This window comes from Panicum virgatum, chromosome 1K (genome assembly GCF_016808335.1).
Source record: "Panicum virgatum strain AP13 chromosome 1K, P.virgatum_v5, whole genome shotgun sequence".
Taxonomy (NCBI): domain Eukaryota; kingdom Viridiplantae; phylum Streptophyta; class Magnoliopsida; order Poales; family Poaceae; genus Panicum; species Panicum virgatum.
The window spans coordinates 49,661,483-49,686,263 of NC_053136.1; the positions used below are offsets into that span (position 1 = coordinate 49,661,483).

The following is a 24,781-nucleotide window of genomic DNA, read 5'->3' on the forward strand; positions in this document are numbered from 1 at the left end:
TTCTTATCTAATAGAAATTGGCGTCTCGTGCCGGCTCGTTCGAAAAGAAATGGCAAGAAATGTGATGCTTCTTATACGTGCTCCCTCAGTTCCATGAAAAGTACAATTCTGAGTTTGAAAAAAATCCCACAAAGAGTGCAATTATAGAGATTGGATCTCAATTACCTGCCTAATTAAGTGGTCAGATTTGAATTGCATGTCAAAACTAACCATATGTGGCAAACAATTGAGGGCATAAGAGTCTTTTCACGCCACTACTAATCCAAAAAAGAAATCTAGAATTGCATTCTTCATGGTACGGAGGGAGTACACAGCTAGGGTGGTTTCATCGCGGACTAAATTAGATAATGGCGTTCGCTTGACCTGGCCCCGGTCGCCATCATATATAGGATCGATCATGAGCAAGCGTCGCTGTACACGGCCACTGCGTTTGCCACCACAGCAAGAACAATCATGAACACTGCCAGGAGCTTGTCTCTCTTCCTTGCTATGCCATGACGATCCCTGGTAATTCAATCGGGACAGACGGCATCAGACGTGTAGCTACAAAACATCCTAAAGCCATGACAGATATGCATGCATCAAAGTCACCTTAACGTGATCGCCGCGGGAAAGATGTAGGCAACGCAGACAGAAGCGGTGGCTCCGGTGAACTGGAAGGCGTCCCAGATGTTGGGGATGAAGTTGGCGGCGAGGAAGATCACGGCGAGGAGCGCCGCTGTGAGCACGGCGAACCTCCGGTTGTCGCAGGACAGCGGCCGCGCCGACGGGAACAGGAGGCCGTCCATGTTGAGCCGCAGCGCGTGGAACACGATGGGGAAGACGAGCATGAGGTGGAGCACGTAGCTCACCCTGACGGCGTCGTTGAAGAAGGAGCTGTAGGGGATGCCGAGGTTGGCGTCGAAGTTGGCCAGGACGTCGTCGAGCGTCGCGTCGCCGAAGAGGAGGAAGCCGAAGAAGCTGGTGGTGATGTACACGGCCGAGCACAGCAGCAGCGACGTGCGCACTATGGGCCTGATCTGCAGAGAATCCCTGAGCTCGTTGTAAATTGGGTGAACTGCAAAAGTTTCAGTCAATGAGCAGCTATCGTTATTATCAGATAATAACTGTAATAATTGCAGAGAATTAAATTTGGGCAAAGTACTTTGGAGTTAATCAGTTCGTAGTTCCTATACCGTTGTAGTGGCAAATATAAGCGGTGACAAGAACTGGAGCCGCTGTGAAGAGCCTCCAGACGGACGGCCAGTCATGGACATCGGGGAACAGCTGAGGCATCGGAATCTGCCCTCTCGCCAGCTTGAAGATGGCGATCCCGGCGGTGATCACGACGAACACAACGGCCAGAGCGACCGATACAGCAGACGTGAATCTCAGCGAGTCTGAAATGATCAACAAATAAAAGATGTTGAGGGAAAAAAATAGAGATGATCATGAGGATTGCGATCGATGGACGTGAGAATCGCATGCTTATTTATTACCGACGCGCTTGAAAGATGCCAGCGGAGCGAACACGCCGAAGGTGGTGATCGTGAGGATGGCGAAGCGCCCGTTCCACCGGTTTGGGCCGAACCATCCTTCTATCACGCCATGGTGGTGCACGCCGTGGGAGGAGGTTCCAGAGAGCACGTCACCTTTAATTTGTGTCGAGAGGAAGGAGTTGTTAATCGATCGATTCATGGAAAAAAACAGAGATCCTAATGCAAGCAAGCAAGCAAGCAATCAAGAGGAGATCGAAGCAATGCTTCAAGCAACGACGGTCGCCGGCTTACCGATGATGATCATGTAGACGACCATGACGCCGACGTTGTTGACGACGACGCAAAGCTGGAGGAAGCCCCTGCCGAAGGCCCCGAAGGCGTCGCCCATGGCCCTGCCGTAGGACTTGGCGCCCGCGGCGCGGCTGTAGCGCACGAGGAGTTCGATGGAGGCGTCCGTGAGCACCGCGGCGAGCACGATGAGGACGAGGCCCGGGGCGAGGCCGAGCACCTTCATGGTGGCCGGGAGCGCCATGATGCCCGCGCCGACGATGGTGGTGGACAGGTTGAACACCGCGCCGGCGAAGGACGCGCCGTGGAAGTCGTCGCCACCGCCTTCGTCCCCGTCGCCGCCCCCGCCCCCGCGCTGCTGGTTCTTGGGGAGGAGCGACTCGGTGCTCTCGGTCTCCGCGGCGTGGTCGCCGCCGCTTGAGATCGGCATCACCATCCTCGCGGAGTCGCTCGCGACGGTGGCGCCGAAGCTCGGCTCGTTCCTGGGGAGGTGAGGCTTGCGCGGACGGAATTCCAGCTTCTAAATTCTGCTGATCCCTCTTTGCGCAAAGGAAAAAAAATGCGTGTGGATTGGAGTTGCTCCGGATTGATGGAGCGCAGGGAGGAAGAATGTGGGGAGTGGAGTGTGGACGGAGAAGCTTTGGTCGGAGGAGACGAGGCGTCTTATAATTAGAGCGACGCCTCATTTAGAAATCTCGGAGCCATGGCCATGCATCCCAGCTAACCCTTTCCGGGGCCAAGATGGAAGAAGCTCAGTGGTGAGCTGATGGGCTATAATTGTGCCTCTAATAACCGTGTGGGCCTCTGATGGGCTAGAAGTGGCTGTATCCTAGCTCTCGTAAGGGGCTGCATTGACAGAGATGGACCGACTCAAATGTTTGTTTGGACTGTATTCTGATCGCGGACCATTTTCTGCAATCCATCCGGAAAGAGTGTAATTTCCCATCGCTTCTGGTCGTTTTCTTCCCCCTTCTGGGTGACTCGTCGTTTCGCAAGCCGGGATTGTTCTCCTGCTATCTGATGATGATTGGCTTGTCCTATCAATGTTCACAAAGCATGTTGGAGTCACTGACGTGCTGCTCATGGTGCCTCTGAAAATTTACGATGTTTTTCGTCGGGAAGATGGTCGGCTTCACGGGCGGCAGGTTCGATCGTCGGCGACGAGAATGACTGGGAGAAACTTACAAGGATTTGGTTGTAATTTGTTTTACTTTTAGAATCATCTGTAAGTTATGGGATGTAAACTATCGGAAGCTTCTATGAAATATAATTCCAGTTTCTCAAAAAAAAAAAAAACTGGAAAGAGCGTACATCCCTCTAAAAAAAATCTGGAAAGAGCTTCTATGATAATTGCAGACATTATAGGGGTTTCCGTGTAAAAAATCGCATCCCACGCTTCTTGCCTCGCTCAATCTGATCCGTTCAGCTTGGATCTCACGGCTCACTGTTGCCCTGGGATGGATCGCGCAATCCGTCCCCATTATCCGGGTCAGGCAAGATTGCAAGAAGGAAGAAGGATGGACTTCCCGCCGCCGCCGCCACCGCCGCCGCCGGCGATGTCCGGTTGCGCCTCCCTTGCCACACGCCGGTACCTCCCGCTGACCTCCCTCCATAGTCTCCATGCGCACTAGCAGTCAATTCTTGCATACTCGGCACATCGCAGTGCGTCCTCGCCGTCGCCCGACCCGCACACGGGAACGGGGCACATCAGCGGCTGCTGTCGAAGGACATCGTCACTGCGCCACGCATTTTTTGGTGCCAGGTAGTTGTCTCACTCAGACGCACGTCATTGGTTCTTTTGGTTGGGGAAAACATCGACCCAGACCCAGGGTTTAGCCTATGACTGCCACAATTTGGACTTGGATTAGATCATAAGATGCGTACAAACGGTCAGTGCTGCACTGATATGCCAAAATTGAAGCATCAGACATTTTGTCATACCATACTCGTCCTGATTATATGGTGGTTCAACAATCAACATACAAAGTTGTCTTAGTTCCCTTGTCTTATTCTATTTTTTTTATGCTCATATGTCTTGCTCAATTTTCTGTGCTCTTGTTAATAGTCTTGATTGTGCTACCAATCCTAACAACTCTTTGGGAGTATAATAAAACACTGATAGTCAGCAGTCAGCATGGTTTGTCCTTTAGTTTCACAAACCAAAATACGCACGGAATCAGTTTGTGTGGCTGGGACTGTGAGCTTCAAGGTCTCAGAACAAGGAAGTTTTAAATAAATGCTCTGGATAGTAAAGGTTTCTGAACCATACAATCGTTCTGCTAAAATCTGAGTAGACGAACAAACTTAAAGGTAGCAAATTTATGGTGAGATATCTGTGCATATGGTTCCTGTTTTTGAACCATGCTTAAGTTTCAGCCTCCTTTAAGTTCAAAGTAATTTGATCTCTCCAGCAGCTTCGATGATGATGACCTAAGAAGTGATACAATATCTCCTCCAATCCTCTTTTTTTATCTATTGAGCCATACAGCTTTCGGCAACCTCCTTGACATAAGTATCACTGTGTTTTTAGGGTAGCTTACCAATCTATCCATCACCTAACTTTTTTCTTATTATTCATTTGTATTTTCTTGTTTTATAGTCTGAAGTTCCTAAAGGCTTATTAAACTAAGGTTGCTGGAAAGATGGCCAGTCTATCATCAAGACTGAGACTTGTCATGTTTCTCCCGTTGATGTGGGTAGAAGTCCGATGGAACCAGAAGTCAACACATTAGGCCTGTTTGGTGATAAATAGTTGTGATGTTTGAAGGGAGTTTACCAATACCCAAATAGAAGAGACTATATATTGAACTCACCTTGCTGGGTCTGCTCTATTTGCATTCATCTATCCAATAATACACATAAGCACTGCAGTGAACCAAGGCCAGGTTCTTTGCTGGAGCTGAAGGCAAAATACTCCATCTACAACTCTTCTACACACGGTTCTATTGTTGATCTTGGAGGTCTTCGCTACAGCCTAGAGCTATACAGGTACTGTGTTATAAAGATTCCTTTTCTGATCTAATTATCCACACTGTTTTATCTAGAGGCCTAGGCTTTGTAGAAGAACGTAGCAATAAGTGCTTCCAAGGAAAAGGTGTTAACCTGTGTTCAAGAAGAGAACAAAGACTTTCTATTTGTGCCTCAGCCTAATGGTTGTTTGCTTGTCATGGTTCTTAGTTTAATAACTTTTTGCAAGTAAGCACAACATGATAATTGTCAACCGCATAGGTTTGTATGGCTGTTTAAAAACTTGTCTTATATTTCATGCCTTTTGATAATTTGTTTTTCAGCCCTCTCATGATGAATTTGATTGGGAATGCCTGTTTGAAAAATCATTTACATTGCTTTCTCTTTCAACTTTTGCTTTTTTTTTCTGTACGTGCAGTCATGTTATCAGTAGCTACCATCAATGTCAGCCAAGAGAACTCCATGGAATCAGTCAGGGCAACAATGGAGCGTCAAACAGCTCGCAGGACCCAGACCAATGCGACACAGATGATAGAATCTCTTCTTGCCAATGTCAATCTTGCTAAAGATCTTTCTGCAAGGTGCAAAGGCAGATCATTGCAACTCAAGGATGATGAGATACAAAACATAGCACAAGACCTGGACAATGTCTTGCAGAACATATATGATGAGCTTTGTAGGATACCAGCACCAGCATTTAGAAGTAATGCTTATATGGATGTGCTTATCAAATCACAATCAATGAGGGGTTACTCTGAGCCTGATATATCCATGAATGTAATTGGCAACTGGCCTAGGAGGTCTCTTCGTGATAATGATACTCCGAAGCTGGTGGACTTTCTGCAGGGAATGTACCATGAGTCACATGAATATGGTGGCCAGATGTTCAATACTCTCCCGGAGGTTGCAGAATACATCGAGCCACTGTATGATGCGTTCTTCTGTCCACTGACGAATGAGATAATGACTGATCCTGTGACAACTGAGAGTGGTGTGACATGTGACAGGAGAGCCATAGAGGAGTATATTGAGAGGTTTTCAGACAGTTCTGAACCTATCTATTGCCCTGTCACAAAAATGCCAATGCAAAGTAAGACAGTGATGAGCAATGCTTCCCTAAAGAGTGTAATTGAAGAATGGACAATGAGGAATGAGGCCATGCGTGTGAGGATTGCTCGCACTGCCCTCTCCCTGTCAACTGCAGACCACATGGTGCTTGAAGCCATGCATGAGCTGAAGTTGCTGGCCAAGTTGAGGGGGAAGAACAGGGAACTGATGCATAAGATCGGGGTCACCAAGTTCTTAGCACGATTGTTGGACAACCACAATCCGCAGATTCAATGTGATGCACTGGAGCTTCTGTGTTTGTTAGCTGAAGATGAAGAAGGAAAGGTAAGAAGGAAACTTATTACCTAAAGGAGTTCATCTGCAATTTAGAATAGTTTATACTGAACTGCTCAACATCTTAGCCTTGTTCTTCAAATGATGAATTAAGTTTTCTGCGTGACATACAGGATATAATTGGAAAAACTAAGGCCATTGCCCGGACAGTAAAGCTACTGTCAATTAATACTACTGGTGAAAGGCATGCAGCCATCTCTTTCTTGCTGGAGCTTTCAAGGTCACAGTTACTGTTGGAGAATATTGGCTCAACACCTGGAAGTATTCTGATCCTCACCACAATGAAGATCAACAATACAGATGATCCAATTGCTGCTGAGAAAGCTGGAGCTGTCCTTAAGAACCTGGAGAAGTGTCCGAAGAACATCAAGTACATGGCGGAAAGTGGCTACTTAGAACCTCTTCAGAGTTATCTAGTGGAAGGTGAGATGCACAGTATTAGGAAAGCATTTTTAACAAGTATGATAGTTGTTATCTTTGTCCAAGTTTCTGAAAATGTAAAAACTACCAAGTGGTACTCCCTCCGTCCTGAAATACAAAGGATTCTATTTTTGTCCTAAGTCAAGCCATTCTAAGTTTAACTAAGTTTATAGAAAAGAACAATAATACTTATGAATTTGTGATATCAAATGAGCATAATTAGATCAATTATGAAATTTATTTTTATAGTTTACTTCTTTAATTTGGTAGATGCTGATATTCTTCTTTATGAATTTGGTCAAACTTAGAATGGTTTGACTTGGGACAAACTCAGGATCCCTTATAGGACAAAGGTAGTAATTCAGTAAAACCTATTAGAATGCAGCTGTACATCTCCAGTTTTGTATGAACACTTCATAGTACAACATCAGAAAGGTTTGCTCAGCATAATAACTGAAATATTTCACTTAGCGCGACATGTTCCTGTAGTAAATTGGTGGTTTAAACTGACATGAAGATTACAAAACAGGCTCAGAAGAGATGCAGATGGAGATGGTCAGTTTCCTCAGCGAGCTGGTCCAAGAGCAGGAGCTCACCATTGACATCAACAGAAGCACGTCCGAAATCCTCATCAAGATGGCGCACAGCTGCAACCCCAGGGCCCGCAAGGCAGCGTTCGATGTCCTTGTCCAGCTTTCCTTGCACCGCCCCAACAGCAAGATGCTTGTTGACACAGGAGCTGTGCCTGTCATGATTGAGGAACTGTTCATCCGAAAGGTAGATGATGAGCCAGTGAACTCCATGGCCAGTGCTGCCACCATCCTTGCCAACATTGTTGAGTCAGGCATTGATCCAGACACCACGGTGGTGAACAAGGAAGGCCACGTTCTGACATCGAAATACTCCATCTACAACTTTATGCACATGCTCAAGTGCTTCATGCCGGATGACCTCAACCTCAGCATCATCCGTGTCCTGCTAGCACTCACAGCGCTCGCCAAGCCGCTGGCCACTGTGGTTTCAGTCATCAGGGAGGACCACCGCGGCCATGCCATTGTCGAGCTCATGAGCTCCCCGATGGAGGCGCTCAGCCTCGCAGCGACGAAGCTACTGATCACCCTGTCCCCACACATTGGCCACACCATTGTAGAGAGGCTCTGCAAGTCACAAGGGCAGCCACGCAAGCTGGTCAAAAGCATCAGTCACGCCGGCCGCATCACTGAATGGCAAGCTGCATTGGCAATGCTCCTCGCGAGGCTGCCGTACCGGAACACCTCGCTTAACGTCGCACTTGTGCAGGAGGGTGCCGTGCTGACCATACTGAGTGCAATAAAAGAGATGCAGAATGGCGCTTCTAGATCAAGTAAGCATGCAGTGCCCTACATGGAGGGTCTCGTGGGTGCACTTGTGCGGCTTACCGCAACTCTGTACAGTCCTGAAGTGTTGAAGGTGGCCATGGACCACAACCTGGCTTCATTTCTCACTGAGCTGCTCAGCAGACCAGCTGGAAGTGACGAGGTACAACGCCTTGCTGCGGTGGGGCTCGAGAACATGAGTTACCTATCCATCAAACTGTCCCAGCCGCCGCCGAATGAGCTGCTGTCAAAGAAGAACTCCATACTAAAGCTCCTGAAGGACTCGAAGGCGCACAGCAACAACAAGAAGAGCACACACCACCAGGTCAACCTTTGCCTGGTTCACCGGGGAGTCTGTTCCCCAGCGACGACCTTCTGCCTCCTCGAGGCGGGCGCCGTGGAGGGCCTCCTGGGCTGCCTTGAGAATGACAACGTCCGGGTGGTGGAGGCCGCTCTTGGAGCGCTGTGCACTCTCCTCGACGAGAGAGTGGACGTCGAGAAGAGCGTGGCTGCCCTCTCTGAGCTCGATGCGGCTCGGCGCGTGCTCGGCGCGCTGAGGCAGCACCGGCAGAACGTGCTGTGGCAGAAGTGCTTCTGCGTGGTGGAGAAGCTCCTGGAGCACGGCGACGACCGGTGCCTGAGGGAAGTGACCGGCGACCGGATGCTGCCCACGGCGCTGGTGAGCGCCTTCCACAGAGGGGACGCGAGCACCAAGCAGGCCGCCGAGAGCATCCTCAGGCGGCTGCACAAGATGCCCGATTACTCTGCAACCTATGTGTCCATGGAGTTCTAGTGACTTTTTATCTTCGTTGAGAACTAAACATTGTAAAATCTGTGCATATGGTACCCGTCTGTTTGAACAAAACTACAATACAACGTTGGCTTGCTAGGCTCTATTTTTCGCCCACCACCGTGATTTTTCTGAACCTGCTGAATGTCCGAACAGGTGAATGGAGATGATCAATTGGTGGTCTGGTGGCACAAGTTCATTTTGAAAACCTGCTGAATGTCTGAACAGGTGAACGGAAGAGGTTGTGCGCATGCTCAAGCTCAATACAGTCGTGTCGTGTATTGTGTAAGTGGGCAGAAATACAAATGGGCGGTGGGCGCATATGGCCCAGAATGGCAACATACGAAGGCCCAGCCCAATCATATATTAATTAGGTCCTTTCACCTCTGGTCTGATATGTACCAGGTGAGGCAAACCCTAGCCGCCAGGCGTCCAGGAAGAGATTACCAAGCTCCCCGGTTCACATGTTTATAGTCCGATCTATGCAGTCATTTTTGAGCGATTTTGGTCCTCGTTTATCTTCAGTCGGTGTGTCGCTGGAATGATTTTGTCTTGTTCCGCTTTAGACCGCTAATCGCCGCTGCTTTCTTGGCTAGTACTTGTTGGAAATCATGAAGTGCAGTCATTCGCTTGATCTTCCTGTACATGCGTACGCCTTTACTAGATCGATGGCTTTTGTTTTGGTTAGCTCGCACCATTAGCCCCCTGCTCTGTTGAGGTTGGATGCATGGAAAAATGCGAGAACAGGGTATATCGGTGCAAGATTCATGGATCGGGCAGGGGCTCTATACCTCTGGGAAAGCCAGTAAATAACCTCAGGGTCATATCTTCTGTCCACATTGCATCACTTGCTGCTGCTTTCTTTGATGTGTTGTCTTTCAGATGTGTTTTCTGCCTTCAATTTCATTTTATTGAGTAGTCATGTTCTGACTTCTGGTTATACAAGTGATATGAGGAGACTGAATCATCTGAAAGTTTTCATGTGGATAACACATATATGGTCTTCAAAGTTCTCTGATCTCTTGTTAAAATCTTTTCTTTCACCTGGAAGTCATCTTCTTTCATGTGTAGCTAGAGTAGATGTGGTAGGAAGCTGTACCATCTGAAACTGTGCTGTTGATAATACTTGGATTATCTTTAAAATTTTGAATTCTTGGTTGGTCTTCAAACTTTTCCTTTTGCTTTCTTTATGTGTACGTTCTCTTGTCCAATTGATGCTTGTTTAGTAGTATTTGAGATTTTTTTAAGTATGGCATCTGAATATCGTCTTAGTGATGATGCTTGAGTCAGAAGTGTTGAGTTTTAGGTGTTGGGAAGCAAAATGAGGAGGTCATACGATCTGAAGTATCTGATGTTGATACATACATTCCTGGTGTTGCTTCCTTTGCCCACACCTTATCCAGATGATACTTGGTTATGTTCATTTTCTTTTGTACATGAAGATATAGCTTCAAAATAATTTTAAAAATTTCTAAATTATGCCTTGTCATGTATTTTTGAGATGTGGAGCAGCAAAATGAGGAGCTCATATGATCTGAAGTATCTATGTTGATACTTCCATTCATGGTCTTCAAAGTTCTCTGATTGCTTTGTCTACTTACATGCTACATCATCTTCATTGAAATCATACTTTAACTCTGTCCACCTTTTTTTTTGTTATGTGTATTGCTATAGTTTTAGTATTCCTTAATTATGCTTGAGCAAAGTTGTCGTAGTGTTTAAGATATAAAAAGAAGTGTAATGAAGAGGTTGTATTATCTGAAGTATCTAATTCTGTTACATGATTCGTGTGCTCGTGTTGTTTGTTTCGAGAACTTGCCTGGGTAAGTATTTCATTAACAAGAAGTTTGATTACAACGCACGCCCGACCTCCAACCAAGATAGCTAAACAACTATTACAGGACCATGAAAGAGAAAAAACGATCTACGACTAAAGACAAGGAAAAACTAGCCACAAAAAAACAAGGTGATTAAAAAAAAAAGAAAACACAACTCGACTACCGAACTTGAACCTCAGAGTGAAGAAATCCCCTGGAAAGGTCAACAGTAACGCATGTAAATAAACCACGGTCAGGATGGACTCAAATTGGCCAATGCTTGTTTCAAAAGGAAATATATTGCAACGTTTGGAACATGGTTTTGAAATAAAATAGTTTCCACAATTTTACAACATACTGATAACGCATAACATGAAACAGACTTAACAAGCCAAGCATACAACTGTTTCTGTGAAGCACTGCACTTTCGCCATGTTAGCCGGGACCAACTTTTGGGATGTCGTAATGCTCGCTAAGGTTTGCCAAGTACTGGTTGAAGTCCTGGATCCGGTCCCTGTGTGATTTGTTGGCAACTTTGGCCAACTTCTGCATGTCAATCTTCTGCTTCTGTTCCATGTAGCGTCTCTCGGCTGGTGTGAGGTGGTCGTAATCAGGATGTGGGTTCCCTTCCTCCTCTCCCATCTTGTCCGCTTCAGTCAGCTCACTGTTAGGATCGGTTGGCAATTCAGAGTTTCCACCTGAAGAATAACCAGTGGATTCGATATGAAGGTTTTATATTCAGCAGAGGGCACTTTTAGATTCATGAAATTCAATTACACAAACAGCAAGGATAAACAACGAATGCCATGAATCAAGTTGTTGGGCAAACGATACAAGCTAACTACTCCGTATGTACGTATGGATTTACCAACAACTAGTGAGCAAATACTCTAAGCCTAAAATCAGATAATTATAATAGCATCAGGAGGAAGCAGTTTTGCATTCATGGAGTTCAGTCGCGCCAAACAGCAAGGTGACACAATTTGTACAAAAGAAGCAAGTTGTTGGACAAATTAAACCAAGTCAAGCGTGTATTGACTATGATTTACCAACAATGAGTGAGCAACTTCTCTCAACAGTTCAGAAAATCAGCAAAATCACCATGTAAAGAAGAATGCATCCAGAATCCCAGATTCCCATATCATTCTAGTAAGACTGGTCTTGACCTACAGAAGAAAAATTTCATAGTCTATCGTATCACAACACTACAGTGGAAACATGACTGTACCTTAATTTCCAAGTCTCCAAACAAATATGTTGTCACTTGTCACCACAGGTGCTTATAATAACAACTAAAAAGGGCCACGGTGCCTAGTTCTAGTTTGTTTTGCAATAAAAATTGTTAGCATAGCCTATAGTCACGATTATAAACACACTTTAAATGACATATCCTTCTTGCAATGAGTAATAATACCAAAACCACTATCTATTACAACACTAAGAAAACGAACAACGGCAGCTGCCAGAAGCAGTAAAACTATGAACAAATGTGTCCAAAATGCACAAGTTTGACATCATCACATCAAGTACTAGTACATAGCAGGAAAAAAGTGGCATCAGCAAGCAATTATTCATGTTTGAAATCACTGTATTTGATTGCACAGACAAATATAACTAGCCAAGGAGTTCAGGTAGACAAGACAAGTCAGTGACTGAATAACCAAATCAATTATTCAGAGCATAGAGAATAACCAAAGTACCAAACCAATTATTCAGAGCACAGAGAATAATCAAACCAATTATTCAGAGCATAGAGAACCAGGAACAACCAACAGCTAGGGCGTGCACAACCAAGCAATTAACCGGTCATCGCTAACGTACACAATAATGCTCATTAACACGTTCAGTTGTTCACAGAAATTTGAATAGTTTGCATAGGTTCAGAAAAGCCAGTGTAAATGAGCCAAACCTTCATTAAGTTCATCATGCCCAATCTGAGACGACTCCTCACGGTGCTGCTTCTTCTTCTTCTTTTTCTTGACTCCACCTTCCTTGACATCCAGCGCTTTCCCCTTCAGCTTCAGCCTCCCCCCAACGACATTTTGGTACTCGGACATCTCGCTGCAGCAAGGAGAAGCGAGAAAGTCTTAGCTCAACAAAGCAAGACAGCACCTGATCTACACGATAGTCTGACGCGCAAACACTCATCTGAGTGGCGCGCACATGCCAGCACGCGTTCTAGATTACACCAATCTCGATTACTTCAAAGATTACACTGAACTGGTGAAGCGGTAGCAATTTCAAATGATACACGACTACAATCTCGAAGCTAATCGCTACATACAGAGATCGGAGATTGCCTAAATTCAGGGGGCGTGCAGTTATCGCCCTTGAAAGGTTAGAAACCCTAGATGGCGCATGGAGAGCAGAAATGCGGATAGAGCACCGCGGCGAACAGCAGATCAAATGGTAGAGGGAGGGGATCCAAGATAAGAAGGGAGAGAGTCGAGATTACCAGGTGTTCCCTGCGGTTCCCCCTCGGGGGCGGCTGGGAACCGACGCCTCGACGACCTGCTTCAATGTGTCCGGCGACGAGGGGGAGAGAGAGAGACAGAGAGAGAGACGGCGAGGCAAGCAAAGGTTGCAAAATATGGGCCAGGTGTATAACGAAAAAAAAACTTCTTGTTCAGGGCCTAATACGGCCCATTACGTACTTGTCAACCCACAGGGATAGCCCCAGGCTGCTGAGGAAATCGATGGCCTGAATTTGTTGCCTGGCTCAGGCACTCCAGGGCTGCATCCAGATAAGCCCCGAATCCCCCTCAAAAAAAAAAAAAGATAAGCCCCGAATGCTCACCCAACCCGAGTACAGTTGCACAAGATTGTTCACGAAAAACTAGCAGTTATCATCAGGAATGGAGAGCTCAAAAACCAGTTTATCTAACGGATACAATTGATCTTTATTCAAAAATACAATTAATACCTATCGATTGCCTTTATCTTTTTCCAGTGACTACTGTCAACGACCACATCGCTCGCCCCCCTAGGCCCTAGCTAGTCCACCGCTACTCCACTAGATCAACCACTACTGATCACTAGCAAGCCGCATCCATCCTCGCCTAGTATCCGACTAGCGCCGGACCATCGGCAGCGGCGGCCGCCGTTGGCGGTGTCCACGGGAGGGGGCAGTAGGTGCACTGGCACCCTTCCGGTTTCCCGATGCACACGCCTTGTCCCTTGTACTTCTTGGAGCACGAAGCCTTGCAGGACGCCTGCTCGCAGGGCCCAAACGGCTCGACGATCCTCCTGCACCGCCAGTAGGGGGCGGGGCCCGCCCCCGCCTCGTCGTCGAGGGGCGGGCTCGCCGGCGCGACGGCGCCCCCGCCATGACGCCCCCTCTTCGTCCTCGCCGCGGACGCTAGTCCCGAGCAGAGCACCAGAGCCGCCGCGAGGACCAAGAGCGCTGCGCGGCTGGTGAACCCCATTGCCAATGCCTGACTCTCTTACAGTCTCACTGCGAGTGCGTTGCTTGCGGGATGGATCGGCTGCGTGCAGTGCCTTCTCTGCTGATGACTACGCCTTGGCGGTAGTCTTTTCGTAGTTGCAGAACTAGATAAAGATTGCTGATGGATAAATGAATAAATAAACCATACCAAAATTGCTTGGGCTATATACGCGGCAGGAATTGAAGAGTTTATCTATCTTCTGTAAGTTAGTTTAAACTATGCAACTTTAAGGCCAATAACGGTCCTTACTGGATAAACAAATAAACCCTGCCAAAATTGCTTGGCAGCAGGAATTAAACCCTGCCAAAACCCTGTAAGTTGAGTTTAAACTACTATGCATCTAAGCGTCTTTAAGGCCCATGAAGCCCAAATAGTAACAAACTAGTCGGTTTTGATATACACGACCCACCACGCCCATTAATTTGTCATACAAGATGGAAAAAAAACTATTGCTAGGATCAGGATCCTAATAAAGGTATTACGATTTTCTTAGGATGATAGAGAAACATCTATCTAGGTTCATGTGTCCTATAACATTAGATTCTTGATGGGAAAGGGATTATTTTCAATGTTGTGAGATTGTATCATCCTAAGTTTCTAGGATCCGGATTGGGACTCTGACAACCATGCTCGAGCATCTCCTCCCTCTCCTCTTCTTTTGGTAACAGGTGCTCCGGCATATTACTAATTTTATCGCTGATATAAAAATATTTTTGGTGATCGCCAAAATATACCTCCATCTTGTTTAAAAAAATATATATTATACAAATATAGACAAGTGTGGTCTTGTTTGAAGATTTTGTCATAAAAAAGATAATGGTGCAATCGGGATTTAATTTGGATGTATGGTTTAAGATTTTGTAGATTTTTTTTAGTATGAACTATCCTTGTATGTTAGTGATGTCATCAATTTGTCTCCACCTGCATGCGTGCATTTGTTATTTTGTTTTCTTCCATCGGGAGTACTATTTGTGGCTTGGTTTATTGGGCTGACGCCTGACGACCCATTTAATATACGTAGGTTATTCAGCTGACGTCGAACCGTCGCCTCAAGCGATACCTAATTGCGTTCCCAAACGGAACCTTAGACTATACGAATTTACAAGTTACTGTCATGGCCTAGAGATGGTAAAGGGTTCCTGAAATCCGATGGGTTCTTACTCCATTAGGGCATTAGTTTGGGTCAACTTTTAGACCCGTGAATTTGTTAATAGGCACGAAGTTCTACCTGTTGGGGGTTTATGGGCATGGGTTTGTTCATACAATACCTGAACCCGTAAACTCATGAGTTTTTTTAAATCAATCCAACCTAGTGCAAATGTTATTTTGTTTTATGAATTTTTAATAAACTTAACATTTATTCTTCTCCACTTCTTATTTTGGTGGCAGGTGGAGGTGTTGTTGCTTTGCAGTTGTAGTACTTGTATATACATATAATGAATTGGTGACTTTATATAGAATTATAATAATTGAATATAGACCTTGTTATTTATGTTTTTATTTTCTCAGTAATTATTAGTGAACAACAAAATTCTTGCTCATAGTGTATTTTTGTACACTATAAATTTGATGCTGATTGTATTATAAACTTGTTAATCATGATAAAAACTAATACAGTGAACTGTAGACCCACGGACGACCCTATGATAATAGCTACTAAAATTTAGCACTCAACTTTAACCCACTTAAACCGAATCTTAGACGGTATGAATTTACAAGTTACTGCCGTAAATCCAGTGCAATACGCCAGGGCCTGGAATTTGTGGTTTGGAAACAAGCCCACGGCCTGCTTAATTGGTTCGAGCAAGAATCATTTCAGCCCATTAAGCATACTGCAGTCTCACGGCCTGCTTAACTAAACCAGCCCTTGAGCGCACGGCCTACTTAATTGAATCGGGCCTAATCCCGCGACTCGCGGCCGGGGGGGGGGGGGGGGGGGGGGGGGGTATCTTCTTCGGCACGCGCAGACCGTTGGTAAATTTGGTAGCCTAGAATAACAGGTGATGCGAGATCTTTCTCTCGAACGAAAATTAGCAGGTGGAGATCGGATCCAAACGAATCTGCTACTAACAGCCTATTTTAGGTAAATTCGAAATTCCCCTGCTAGTTGTTAGCCAGCTAATACTAGTCGGTAGGTGTGTATTTTTCTTTCTATCTACTAGTACTCGTGCGGGTATATATAAAGGATTCAATAGAGGTCACAATTGTGCAGTCAAATACTTAGATTAGATTATAATTAGATAGAAGATAGAAGAATTAAGGTCTCCTACGTACTGGTCTGATGTATACGAGCAGGGGCATGTGTGGAGGCTTGGCGTATGTTGTCACAGCCCTGAGAAAAAAAAGAAAAGAAAAAGAAAATCTCCGCCGGGCCCCACCTGTCAGTCTCTCCCTCTCCTCTCTCTGTTTTGGCTCGCGGCGCGCCGTGCGTGCGTCGCCCGCCGCCGGTCAACCCCGGCTTCCGTGCCACATGCCGGCCATCCTCGCGCGCCGTGCCGTCCCTTCCCTTCCCTTTTCCCCTCGCCCCCTCTCCTTATCCACGCCCCGACCGGCCTCGCTCCCCAACCCTAACCCTAGCCCTTCCCCTCCACCACCGGCGCCGCCCCGAGCTCTGCTCGCCGCCCCCCGCCGCGATTCGCCGCCCACAGTGAGCGCCGCCTCGATCCCTCGCACGGGAAGCTTCGCCTACCCCTCCTCGACCCATTCCCCACCTCATCCGGCCCTTTCCCCTCCTCTGCAGGGCCGCCGCCGCGCCGGTTCACCGCGCCGCCGCCCCTGTCCGTCGCACCGCCCCCTCGTCGCCGCTCCTCGCCTGCATCACCGCCGGTGAGGCTCACCACCACCTTCTCGTCCCCATGTGCGCACCCTTTTCCCCCGCTCCGGCTCCGCCCCACTGCGCCGCATCGCGCCGCCGCCGTTCGCCGTCGCCGCGCACGACGCGTGCGCGCGCACCGCGCGACGCACGCGGCGTCGTGGCCGCGTTCACGCCGTGGTCGAGGCCGCAGCCTGCCTTGACCCGGCCTGGGGTGGGCCGCTGGCCCTGGGCCTGTCGGCCTCTGGCTGGCGGGTGTGGCCGGATCCGGGTGTTCCTAGCGTTTTGCTAGGGTTTCTCTAGGATTTATTTTTCTGCAATCTTGTAAAATCCATAGAAAATCTTGTATAGATCCAAAAATTGTGAAACTTGTTTTGTTGGTTTCCTCTAGCTGAGATCTACCTAGGAAAAATATTGTTGTGCATGTTGCTTTGCTGTAGATTTATCTATAGTTTTATCTTGCAAAAGTGAGTTTAATGCTTATTTATTCGTGTACCACTCGAAAAATGTCAAACCAAATTTTGTTAGACTCCTTGTGAGGTGTAGTTTTTAGTAGTGCAACTTGTTCATATGATTCCTTGCTGTTTATCAAAGTTTTATCTTGTTTTCATATGCTTTATCTGAAAATGGTTTATTATAGAACTTCTTGCTGGAAAGTGAGAAATTAGTAAAGCCAGTTTTGTTAGCTTTGTTTTCATGCCTAGTTCCTATCATATTTTTCTTGGATTTGTTTAGTTCAGTTTGTATTCCTTTTCTGTTTTATCTTGTTTAGAGTGGCTGAAAACTGTTTTATTTATGTTTACTTATAGGAAAATGCTTTTCCTGCAAAACCAATTTTCATGAGTTCTTTGTATTGTCGTCTGCATGCTCAAATTATTTCTTGATTTATGCTCACTGTTTAGTTCATTTCTTAATTCGTGCATCGCATTCATGCATTTTAGCGACCGGACCGCCGGAGGTCGAACCCGTGGAACCCGCCGAGTCCGTGGAGCCTGAACCCGGAATCCCGTTCGTGGTCGAGTCTGAAGTTAACCCAGGCAAGCAGCTAAGCATATTCCTTGCACCTATTTAATCTGATTTAGTTAGCTATCTCACCGGGTAATGTTGGGTTATATGTTATGTATGTATTGCACTCTTGTACCTGCTTCCATGCATTACCTTTCCTTGATTTGTTATCCTTGTTCTTGGCACTAGTTAGTTAGTTAATTACTTAACTTGACTAGATGCTTAGCCCTGCTTAGAGTACTCCTATTGCTCACTAGACAGGAATGGTTTGGAGGATCACATTTACCGATAATCCTTGATCGCACTGGTTCGGTTGGGTTGTTAAGAGTTTGGCAGTATCGAGATTCGAGCGGTATGGTAGGGCCTAGTGAATGGAGTCACATGGGCATAGTCCGCTTGGATCGTTTAAGGACCGTCCGTGGATGACGTCGGCTTTGAGCACCTTTTCGTGCTACCACATATCCAATATAATGGAACAGATAAGCCAATTACCTTCCTTGACTTGATCATTGATGTACAGTCCTAGATACGTGGCCAAGGGCTATGCAGAGAGGCTTAGAGGTGTCCCCGGGTGGACCTGTGAGTAGGAAAGTTTAGAGATGTCCCCGGTGGAAACTAAGTCTCTACGCGTAAGCTAGGTGTGAAGATTTCAATGATCGAGCCATGTTGGGAACGGTTGACGCGAGTACCCTCTTATCCAACTTTAGCGGGTTGGGTGAGTCGCATGGTCCTTGCGTCGTGTGGGTAAAGTAGTACACCCTTGTAAGGTTTTAATCAATTCGAATTACCGCGCTCTCGGTTATGAGCAAGCTCTTTGTCCGTTGAACTCTTCGTAGAATTTCGGCTTGATGGAAATGGTTCATGGCACCTCTGTGACTCATTATTCTGTATACTCTTAATGTACTAAAATTGTTTAGGGTTTGGGCAACATTAATCAATTCTGATAGGTGAAAGTATAGAGAGCTAATGCTTATGCAATAATTACTTAACCTTAAAGCTTTTACTTGAGCCATTGCATGATCCTTGCTTATTTAATCGCGTAAGTCTTGCGGAGTACCTTTTGTACTCAGGGTGCTTTCTAAACCTAGTTGCAGGTGAGCCAGAAAGTGGTGTTCGACCACTTCTACCCCGCTGATCCAAACGCGGGGGAAGAGTAGGTCGTGGTGGCTGTAATGATGTCCTTGAGCAAGGCGTCATTACTTTAGTAAGTCTTTATCGTAATCGAGCTTCGGGAGAGCATGTAAATGCAATAAATTTTATGTTTCTGTTTAATATGACTTTCGTGAGCCCAAGGCTTGTAAGTGAAGTTTGAAACCCACCTATATTGAACTTGTAATATTAAGTGTGTAAAATTGCTCTTTGTGGAATATTGGCGATGTATTCGATTGTAAACGGTATGTGCATATGCTGATTCTAGGCGTATGTTGGAGCACATACCGGGACTACCGAATTTGATATTATTTTGGATGAATGATGTGTCGGTTATTCGTGTCTCTAGACGTGGGATAACACATGGCACGCTTTCAGACAAGCACGTGTTAACTCTCATCTGGATGATAATGACCGGCGGTTCATTTAAAATAGTATCAAATTGGGCGGTTCTCACATATGTGATGGTCATACTCTTGTTCCTCGTTTCATCGCCTGTAGTACAATGTAAGTGTACCTACCTCGGTTTTTATCTAGTATGATTGAAGTATTGAACTGCTTATTGAACTTGGATGTATACTTGTTGCTAGGGGTGATAAATTGCCTAAGATTTTGAAGTAGAAAATCTAAGGGTCGGACTCTAATCTTATATAATTTTGAACTAAATAATTTAAAGATTTTATTAGGCTGTGAAGAGGTCATTAGGGCCATGGCCCATTACCACCCCTACTTGTTGCTGGTGAACACAAACTGAAACAGGTCTTCTTCACGGGCTTGCAAGTGCTGGAACTGCTGCAAGGAGCCTCATCACGGGCTTGCAAGTGCTGGAACTGCTGCAAGGAGCCTCAGGAACACAACCAATACTGGCGCGCACTTGGGAGTAGATGAGAAGGTGGCCCTTGTATTTTGCGTCCAAGATGAGTGTGAGTCTGGTGCTACGTGCTACTGCTGCCAGACTTTAAAACCGGAGTAAAATGCACCGTGGTCACTTGAACTTGCAGCGCTGTGTCAAATAGATCCATAAACTTAGAAATCAGACATCTAGCCTCCCGAACTTGCAAACCCGTTCACCCCAGATCCAGCCCGGTTTGCATGGTAGTGTGCGGCCGTGATTTGCTACAGTGACACCGGGGTTGCTACAGTAACCGCGAGTTTGTTTTTTCATTTTCTAGTTTATTTCGGCTGAATCTTCGAAAAATCATAACTCTTCGATACGACATCGGATGAAGATGATTTTTATATAAAAATTGTAGCTCTCGACGAGATCTACAACTTTCTAGTTTTGAATTTTTTCATTTGACGATGTTAAAGTGCTTAAAAAATTATATAAAATTATAGCACCATAATAATCGCGTACTTTTGCTTGTCGCACTAGAAAATTAATATTTTTTTGTTTTTTTGTCAAATGAAGACACTTGTATACTAAAATTTTAGCACTCTAAAAGATCTAGATTCTTATAGTTTTAAATTTTTATATTTGAAGTTGTTAAAATGTCGATAAAACAGTATAAAGCAGCATATTAAGTACGCGAAAGACGTTGAGGCTTTATACTGTTTTATCAACATCTTAACAACTTCAAATGTAAAAACTCAAAACTATAAGAATCTAGATCGTTAAAAGTGTTAAAATTTTGGTATAAAAAGTCTCTTCATTTCACACCAAACAAAAAATATATTAATTTTCTAATGCGAAAAGCAAAAGTACTCGATTATTATGGTGCTGTAATTTTATATAATTTTTTTGAGCACCTTAACATCGTCAAATGAAAAAAAATTCAAAACTAGAAACTTGTAAATCTCGTCGAGGCCTACAATTTTCATATAAAAATCATCTTCATCCGATGTCGTATCGAAGAGTTATGATTTTTCGAAGATTCAGCCGAAATAAATTAGAAAACAAAAAACAAACTCGCATAGTACCATGCAAGACCGGGCTGGACCTGGGGTGAACGTGTTCGCAAGTTCGAGGGGCTAGATGTCTGGTTTCTAAGTTCATGGACCTATTTGATACAACGCTACAAGTTCAGATGCCCACGGTGTATTTTACTCTTAAAACCGGAACCTTTGTGTTGGGATACTTTGAATGAATGTAGGGCCAATTGTCCTACGTGCAATCCTAAGTGGCCACCCTAGCTAGATTAATCCCGATTGTACGATCGACACAGTAATATTAATAATTAAGATCTACTCTTCATATCTCATCTTTTTCTTCTTATTGTCCATATAATTTTATGACTAGTAATAGTAATTCTTTGAAAAAAAAATTATGAGTAATGATGTGCGTCACACAGGGGTTCCAAATCATGCGCGTCTCGTTTGTGTTCTGGGCTTCTGGCAGTCCCCGCCCCGCCGCTGCCGGGCGGCGTTCGGCTCGGCGGCGCCTGGCGTCGGGTACACCAACCCAACTTGACCCAACCCAATTTTAAAGCGCACGAAAAGCGCACGAAGGGGAGGGAGAAAAGGAGAGGAGCGCAGCGACGCGGGCCAACGATTCCCTCTTCGCTTTAGCGATGGCCAACGATTCCCTCGCCCACCACATGCTGCGCCCCCTCGCCGCCGGCTGCTGCTCCGACGTTGACGAGTACGACGAGGAGGAGCCCGCCAACGTCGCCTTTCCCTCCTTCTGGCCGCCCTTCCCGGCCCTCTCGTCCGACTCCGACTCCGACTCCGACGCCGCCGCCAGCTTCGTGCGCCCGAGCGTGGACCGGCCCCGGGGCCGGGAGACCGCCGCGTCGTCTTTCTTCGGGCTCGGCTTCCACGACGGGGACGACGACGACTGGGCGCCGCCGGACGAGGAGGACGGGGAGGTCGAGCTGCCGCTCTGCTGGGATTGCCTGCAGCTGGAGGACCACGACAGCCACCCGCGGTGGGACGTGGGCGTCAGCGACGCCGATGAGTGGGAGCAGGTCGCCGCCGCCAGGGAAGAGGAGGAGGAGGCAGCCGCGGCGTCCGCGGTGAGGAGCCTGGAGTGGGAGGTGCTGCTCGCCGCCAACAGCCTGGGGAGCCTCGTGGTGGACGACGCCGGCGACGTCGAGACGTACTTCCTTGACGACGCCGACGACCTGCTGTTCGGGCAGCTCGCCGCCGCGGAGGCGGACCACGGCCCGCAGGGCAAGTGCGGGCGCCCCGCGGCGAAGGCCGCCGTGGAGGCCCTCCCGACGGTGGTGGTCGCGGAGGGCGACGCGCAGTGCGCGGTGTGCAAGGACGGCGTCGAGGCCGGGGAGCGCGCCCGGAGGCTGCCGTGCGCGCACCTCTACCACGACGTCTGCATCCTGCCGTGGCTCGCCATCCGCAACACGTGCCCGCTCTGCCGCCACGAGCTGCCCACCGACGACCCCGAGTACGAGAAGTGGAAGGCGAGGGGGGCCGCCGGGGGCGGTGGCGAGGCGGACCCCCGTGCGCCGGCGACAGGTACGATGTCTTCGTCAGGCTACCTTGATGGATGGATAGGTGCAGGGGAACAGACTAACTTGCTTCAATAATTAGGGCCTCTTTTTAGAGGTGGTGTTGTGTTAATACTACTTGGCTATGCAACTTGCTGCAAATTCCATTTTGATCGGGTGGGAGAAGGATCAAATCGGATTGGTGGGTGTGGTGATGATTTTCATATAGATTGGTGAGAGCACGGTGCATTTTGATTTGATAAGGTACAAACAGAGGAGAACAATCACTGCTGCTTTCAGTTTAGAGTCACCCTACTCACCTCATAATTCAATTAAGCACACAGCATTGTTTGCACAATTGCACAGTCGAACTTGTCTTTAAAATGTTCAGGCAATAGGAATCTTCCTTTTGCAAGTGTTGAAGATTACTGAATTGGTCACATGAATGTGAGGAGTTCGAAAGATACGTGTGAAAGAGAAAGGCTAGAAATGTGTGCTAGCTGAATCTGTTTGTCAATTTACACAAGGAACGATCACGATAGTAGCATAGCTTAATTGAATGAGATCAGACCATATATTTCTGCTGTGCTGTCATTGGAACTACGAGTTTAGTTATCCCCGACCCGAAGCCAGTGGGGCATTTCTGCACCTGAAAGCACTTCTTGCTTTGGGAGCATGTTCTATGATTTTGAAATCGCAACAATCTTTTTTTTTCAGCGTCATCAAACAGAAAAGGAAAGCAAGCCTTACGTTCTGAAGGTGTCCGTGCATGCACGGTTCCTGTCGCTTAACTGGTGAATTGATTGAACCTGTGATTTGAATCGATGTTAAGCATTTTTTAGGGGTCATGTTAAGCACGTTATCGGTCACACATCGAGCTTTGAATCCTTTACTGAGTAGATTCGTAATCTACTCTCTTGGCTTGTAGTCTGACATGAAGGAAGAGTGATAGAAAAGAACGAGTGGCAATGCAGAGTAGAGGAAAATGAAGCCACAAGCTTTAACAGTTCAGTGATCTTCCGGTTCATAGCTTCCGACTTTCCATAAAACTGAAACCCAAAGTGCAGCAGAGTGTCAGCGGTGACTTCGCGACACAAGCCGGTTCCACGGATATCTTGGAAACACAGCTATGCAGAGAAGTTGCCTCTCAAGTCTGAAGTTTCCGTAGCGTGGAAGCAGGGTTCCCAGCACATGCCGGGCAGCCCGTATGCGGCCGCCTCGTCCAAGGCGAAAGCGAGGCGCAAAGGAAGAATGGAGTCGATTCCACGAACAACCCATCCCTCCTCCTGCATTTCTGTAGCTCTGAGAGATCTTGCTGAACCTGAACTGATCTTTGCTTCGACCTGTGTTTCTACAATTGTTGGCGCCGGCGAAGATAAGCCATGGGTGTGTGGGTTTCTTTAGCTTCCCAGTCCCCTGATCCGCCGGTGCTTCTCGGGTCGGGTGCGGGGTACGAGGCCGATGCGTTCGTTAGGAGATCGTGCTCGTCGTCGTCGCGTTCGCTTGCGGGATCGGGCGGGCACGTCGTCGGCGTCGCGCTGCTGCTGGGGTCTGCTCTATCTTCGGCAAGCAAGCATGTGACTGACCTTGCTCGTGTTTCCTTCAGATTTCTCGTCCCTTTGCGTGTGTTGCGGTGTTTCAGTCGGTGGCTCGATCGACGCGCGGTCCCAGAGTTTGAGTACTAGTGCTAGACGTGTATGTGACGCTCGCTCTTCCCTTTTTCAGACCACACATGGGCGTTCTTATTGTCATTTTTTTTTGGGAAATGGTGTACGCCGTAGGCCCAATGCGAATGGCTTCTTCACTCACGGTGGACGGACTTCCGATTTCTGAAGCCCAAGCCCAGCTTGCATATGCTACTGGGCTCAAAATTCGAAAGGTGTTTGGGTGCAGTCTCAGCCAGTGCCATTTCACTCACTCCATCACTAGCTTCTTCTAGGAACACAAATTTGCTAACCTCGCAACCCTATTCAACCATTTCGAATAAATAAAGGAGGTCATGCTCATTTTTTTTTGTATAAAGAGGAGGTCATGCTCATCCCGTGCCACTGTGCCAGTTCTGACAAAAAGGCTAGTATGATACAAGATGAAACTTCTTGTCCACATAATAACATAACGTTAAAGCCATTCCTGAAAAGGCTCTGGGCCAACTTTGTATCCCGACAATTAAACATTTAATGCTCCTCCTCCTCCTTTCCTCTCATGTAAAAAGGAAGAGAGAGCGAGGAAGAAACCAAAGGAGAGATTTAGACCGCTTTAGGATCTGGCGAGCCGAGCACGTACGAGTACGAGTACAAGAATATATATTTTCAGCCAAATTTAGGACCACCAGCACTGAAAGGCACAAGCAAGCCAAATGCACCTGTGCAAGTTCAGCTCATCGACAAAGGTTTTGTTTATTGACGTGAGCTCGGACCTCGGAGACGAGCACAGCTGTTGCCGTGTGGGCCGCAAATCCGCGCGCGCGGCG

General features: G+C 46.8%; 4 protein-coding genes, 2 non-coding genes and 1 pseudogene across 9 annotated transcripts; 5 read left to right on the forward strand and 2 right to left on the reverse strand.

Annotated features, from left to right (window-relative positions):
* Nucleotides 1-395: 395 nt before the first annotated feature.
* LOC120656116 (amino acid transporter AVT6A-like) lies at nt 396-2,202 on the reverse strand. Its single transcript, XM_039934138.1, has 5 exons — nt 1,770-2,202; nt 1,479-1,631; nt 1,176-1,379; nt 592-1,057; nt 396-504 (listed from the first exon to the last, which is right to left on the reverse strand). Exons 1-5 carry the CDS (start codon nt 2,200-2,202, stop codon nt 396-398), a joined length of 1,365 nt encoding a protein of 454 aa, XP_039790072.1.
* Nucleotides 2,203-3,201: 999 nt separating this feature from the next.
* Nucleotides 3,202-8,816, forward strand: LOC120640458 (putative U-box domain-containing protein 42). 4 transcript variants are annotated; one of them, XM_039916308.1, is made up of 6 exons: nt 3,234-3,354; nt 3,430-3,528; nt 4,366-4,754; nt 5,152-6,125; nt 6,248-6,557; nt 7,084-8,816. In XM_039916308.1, the coding sequence occupies exons 4-6, from the start codon at nt 5,154-5,156 to the stop codon at nt 8,700-8,702; spliced, it is 2,901 nt and encodes a 966-aa protein (XP_039772242.1). In that variant the 5' UTR covers nt 3,234-3,354; nt 3,430-3,528; nt 4,366-4,754; nt 5,152-5,153; the 3' UTR covers nt 8,703-8,816. The 4 variants fall into 4 exon arrangements, with proteins under 4 accessions (XP_039772235.1, XP_039772250.1, XP_039772242.1 ...); XM_039916301.1 differs by lacking the exon at nt 3,430-3,528 and having other exon boundaries at nt 3,202-3,354; XM_039916316.1 differs by having other exon boundaries at nt 3,232-3,528.
* An 827-nt stretch (nt 8,817-9,643) lies between these two features.
* On the forward strand, nt 9,644-9,722 carry LOC120658192. The gene has a single exon (XR_005668543.1). It is a non-coding gene; the product is annotated as a small nucleolar RNA R160 (small nucleolar RNA).
* Nucleotides 9,723-10,014: 292 nt separating this feature from the next.
* LOC120658199 lies at nt 10,015-10,079 on the forward strand (annotated as a pseudogene).
* Nucleotides 10,080-10,209: 130 nt separating this feature from the next.
* LOC120658186 lies at nt 10,210-10,288 on the forward strand. The gene has a single exon (XR_005668542.1). It is a non-coding gene; the product is annotated as a small nucleolar RNA R160 (small nucleolar RNA).
* A 489-nt stretch (nt 10,289-10,777) lies between these two features.
* Nucleotides 10,778-13,130, reverse strand: LOC120640480 (protein FAM32A-like). The gene is made up of 3 exons (XM_039916325.1): nt 12,972-13,130; nt 12,426-12,577; nt 10,778-11,214 (listed from the first exon to the last, which is right to left on the reverse strand). Exons 2-3 carry the CDS (start codon nt 12,571-12,573, stop codon nt 10,952-10,954), a joined length of 411 nt encoding a protein of 136 aa, XP_039772259.1. The 5' UTR covers nt 12,574-12,577; nt 12,972-13,130; the 3' UTR covers nt 10,778-10,951.
* Nucleotides 13,131-21,297: 8,167 nt separating this feature from the next.
* On the forward strand, nt 21,298-22,726 carry LOC120640488 (E3 ubiquitin-protein ligase CIP8-like). The gene has a single exon (XM_039916337.1). The coding sequence runs from the start codon at nt 21,439-21,441 to the stop codon at nt 22,408-22,410; it is 972 nt and encodes a 323-aa protein (XP_039772271.1). The 5' UTR covers nt 21,298-21,438; the 3' UTR covers nt 22,411-22,726.
* The last annotated feature ends 2,055 nt before the right edge of the window (nt 22,727-24,781 follow it).

Coding starts and splice junctions, on each gene's coding strand:
- LOC120656116 (XM_039934138.1), bottom strand. CDS start 2,202: ATGGTGATGCCGATCTCAAGCGGCGGCGACCACGCCGCGGAGACCGAG. Junction 1,380..1,478: donor GGCATCTTTCAAGCGCGTCG/GTAATAAATAAG, acceptor TGATCATTTCAG/ACTCGCTGAGATTCACGTCT. Junction 505..591: donor CCCGCGGCGATCACGTTAAG/GTGACTTTGATG, acceptor TTGAATTACCAG/GGATCGTCATGGCATAGCAA.
- LOC120640458 (XM_039916301.1), top strand. CDS start 5,154: ATGTTATCAGTAGCTACCATCAATGTCAGCCAAGAGAACTCCATGGAA. Junction 6,126..6,247: donor CTGAAGATGAAGAAGGAAAG/GTAAGAAGGAAA, acceptor CGTGACATACAG/GATATAATTGGAAAAACTAA. Junction 6,558..7,083: donor TCAGAGTTATCTAGTGGAAG/GTGAGATGCACA, acceptor ATTACAAAACAG/GCTCAGAAGAGATGCAGATG.
- LOC120640480 (XM_039916325.1), bottom strand. CDS start 12,573: ATGTCCGAGTACCAAAATGTCGTTGGGGGGAGGCTGAAGCTGAAGGGG. Junction 11,215..12,425: donor GCATGATGAACTTAATGAAG/GTTTGGCTCATT, acceptor GTTATTCTTCAG/GTGGAAACTCTGAATTGCCA.
- LOC120640488 (XM_039916337.1), top strand. CDS start 21,439: ATGGCCAACGATTCCCTCGCCCACCACATGCTGCGCCCCCTCGCCGCC.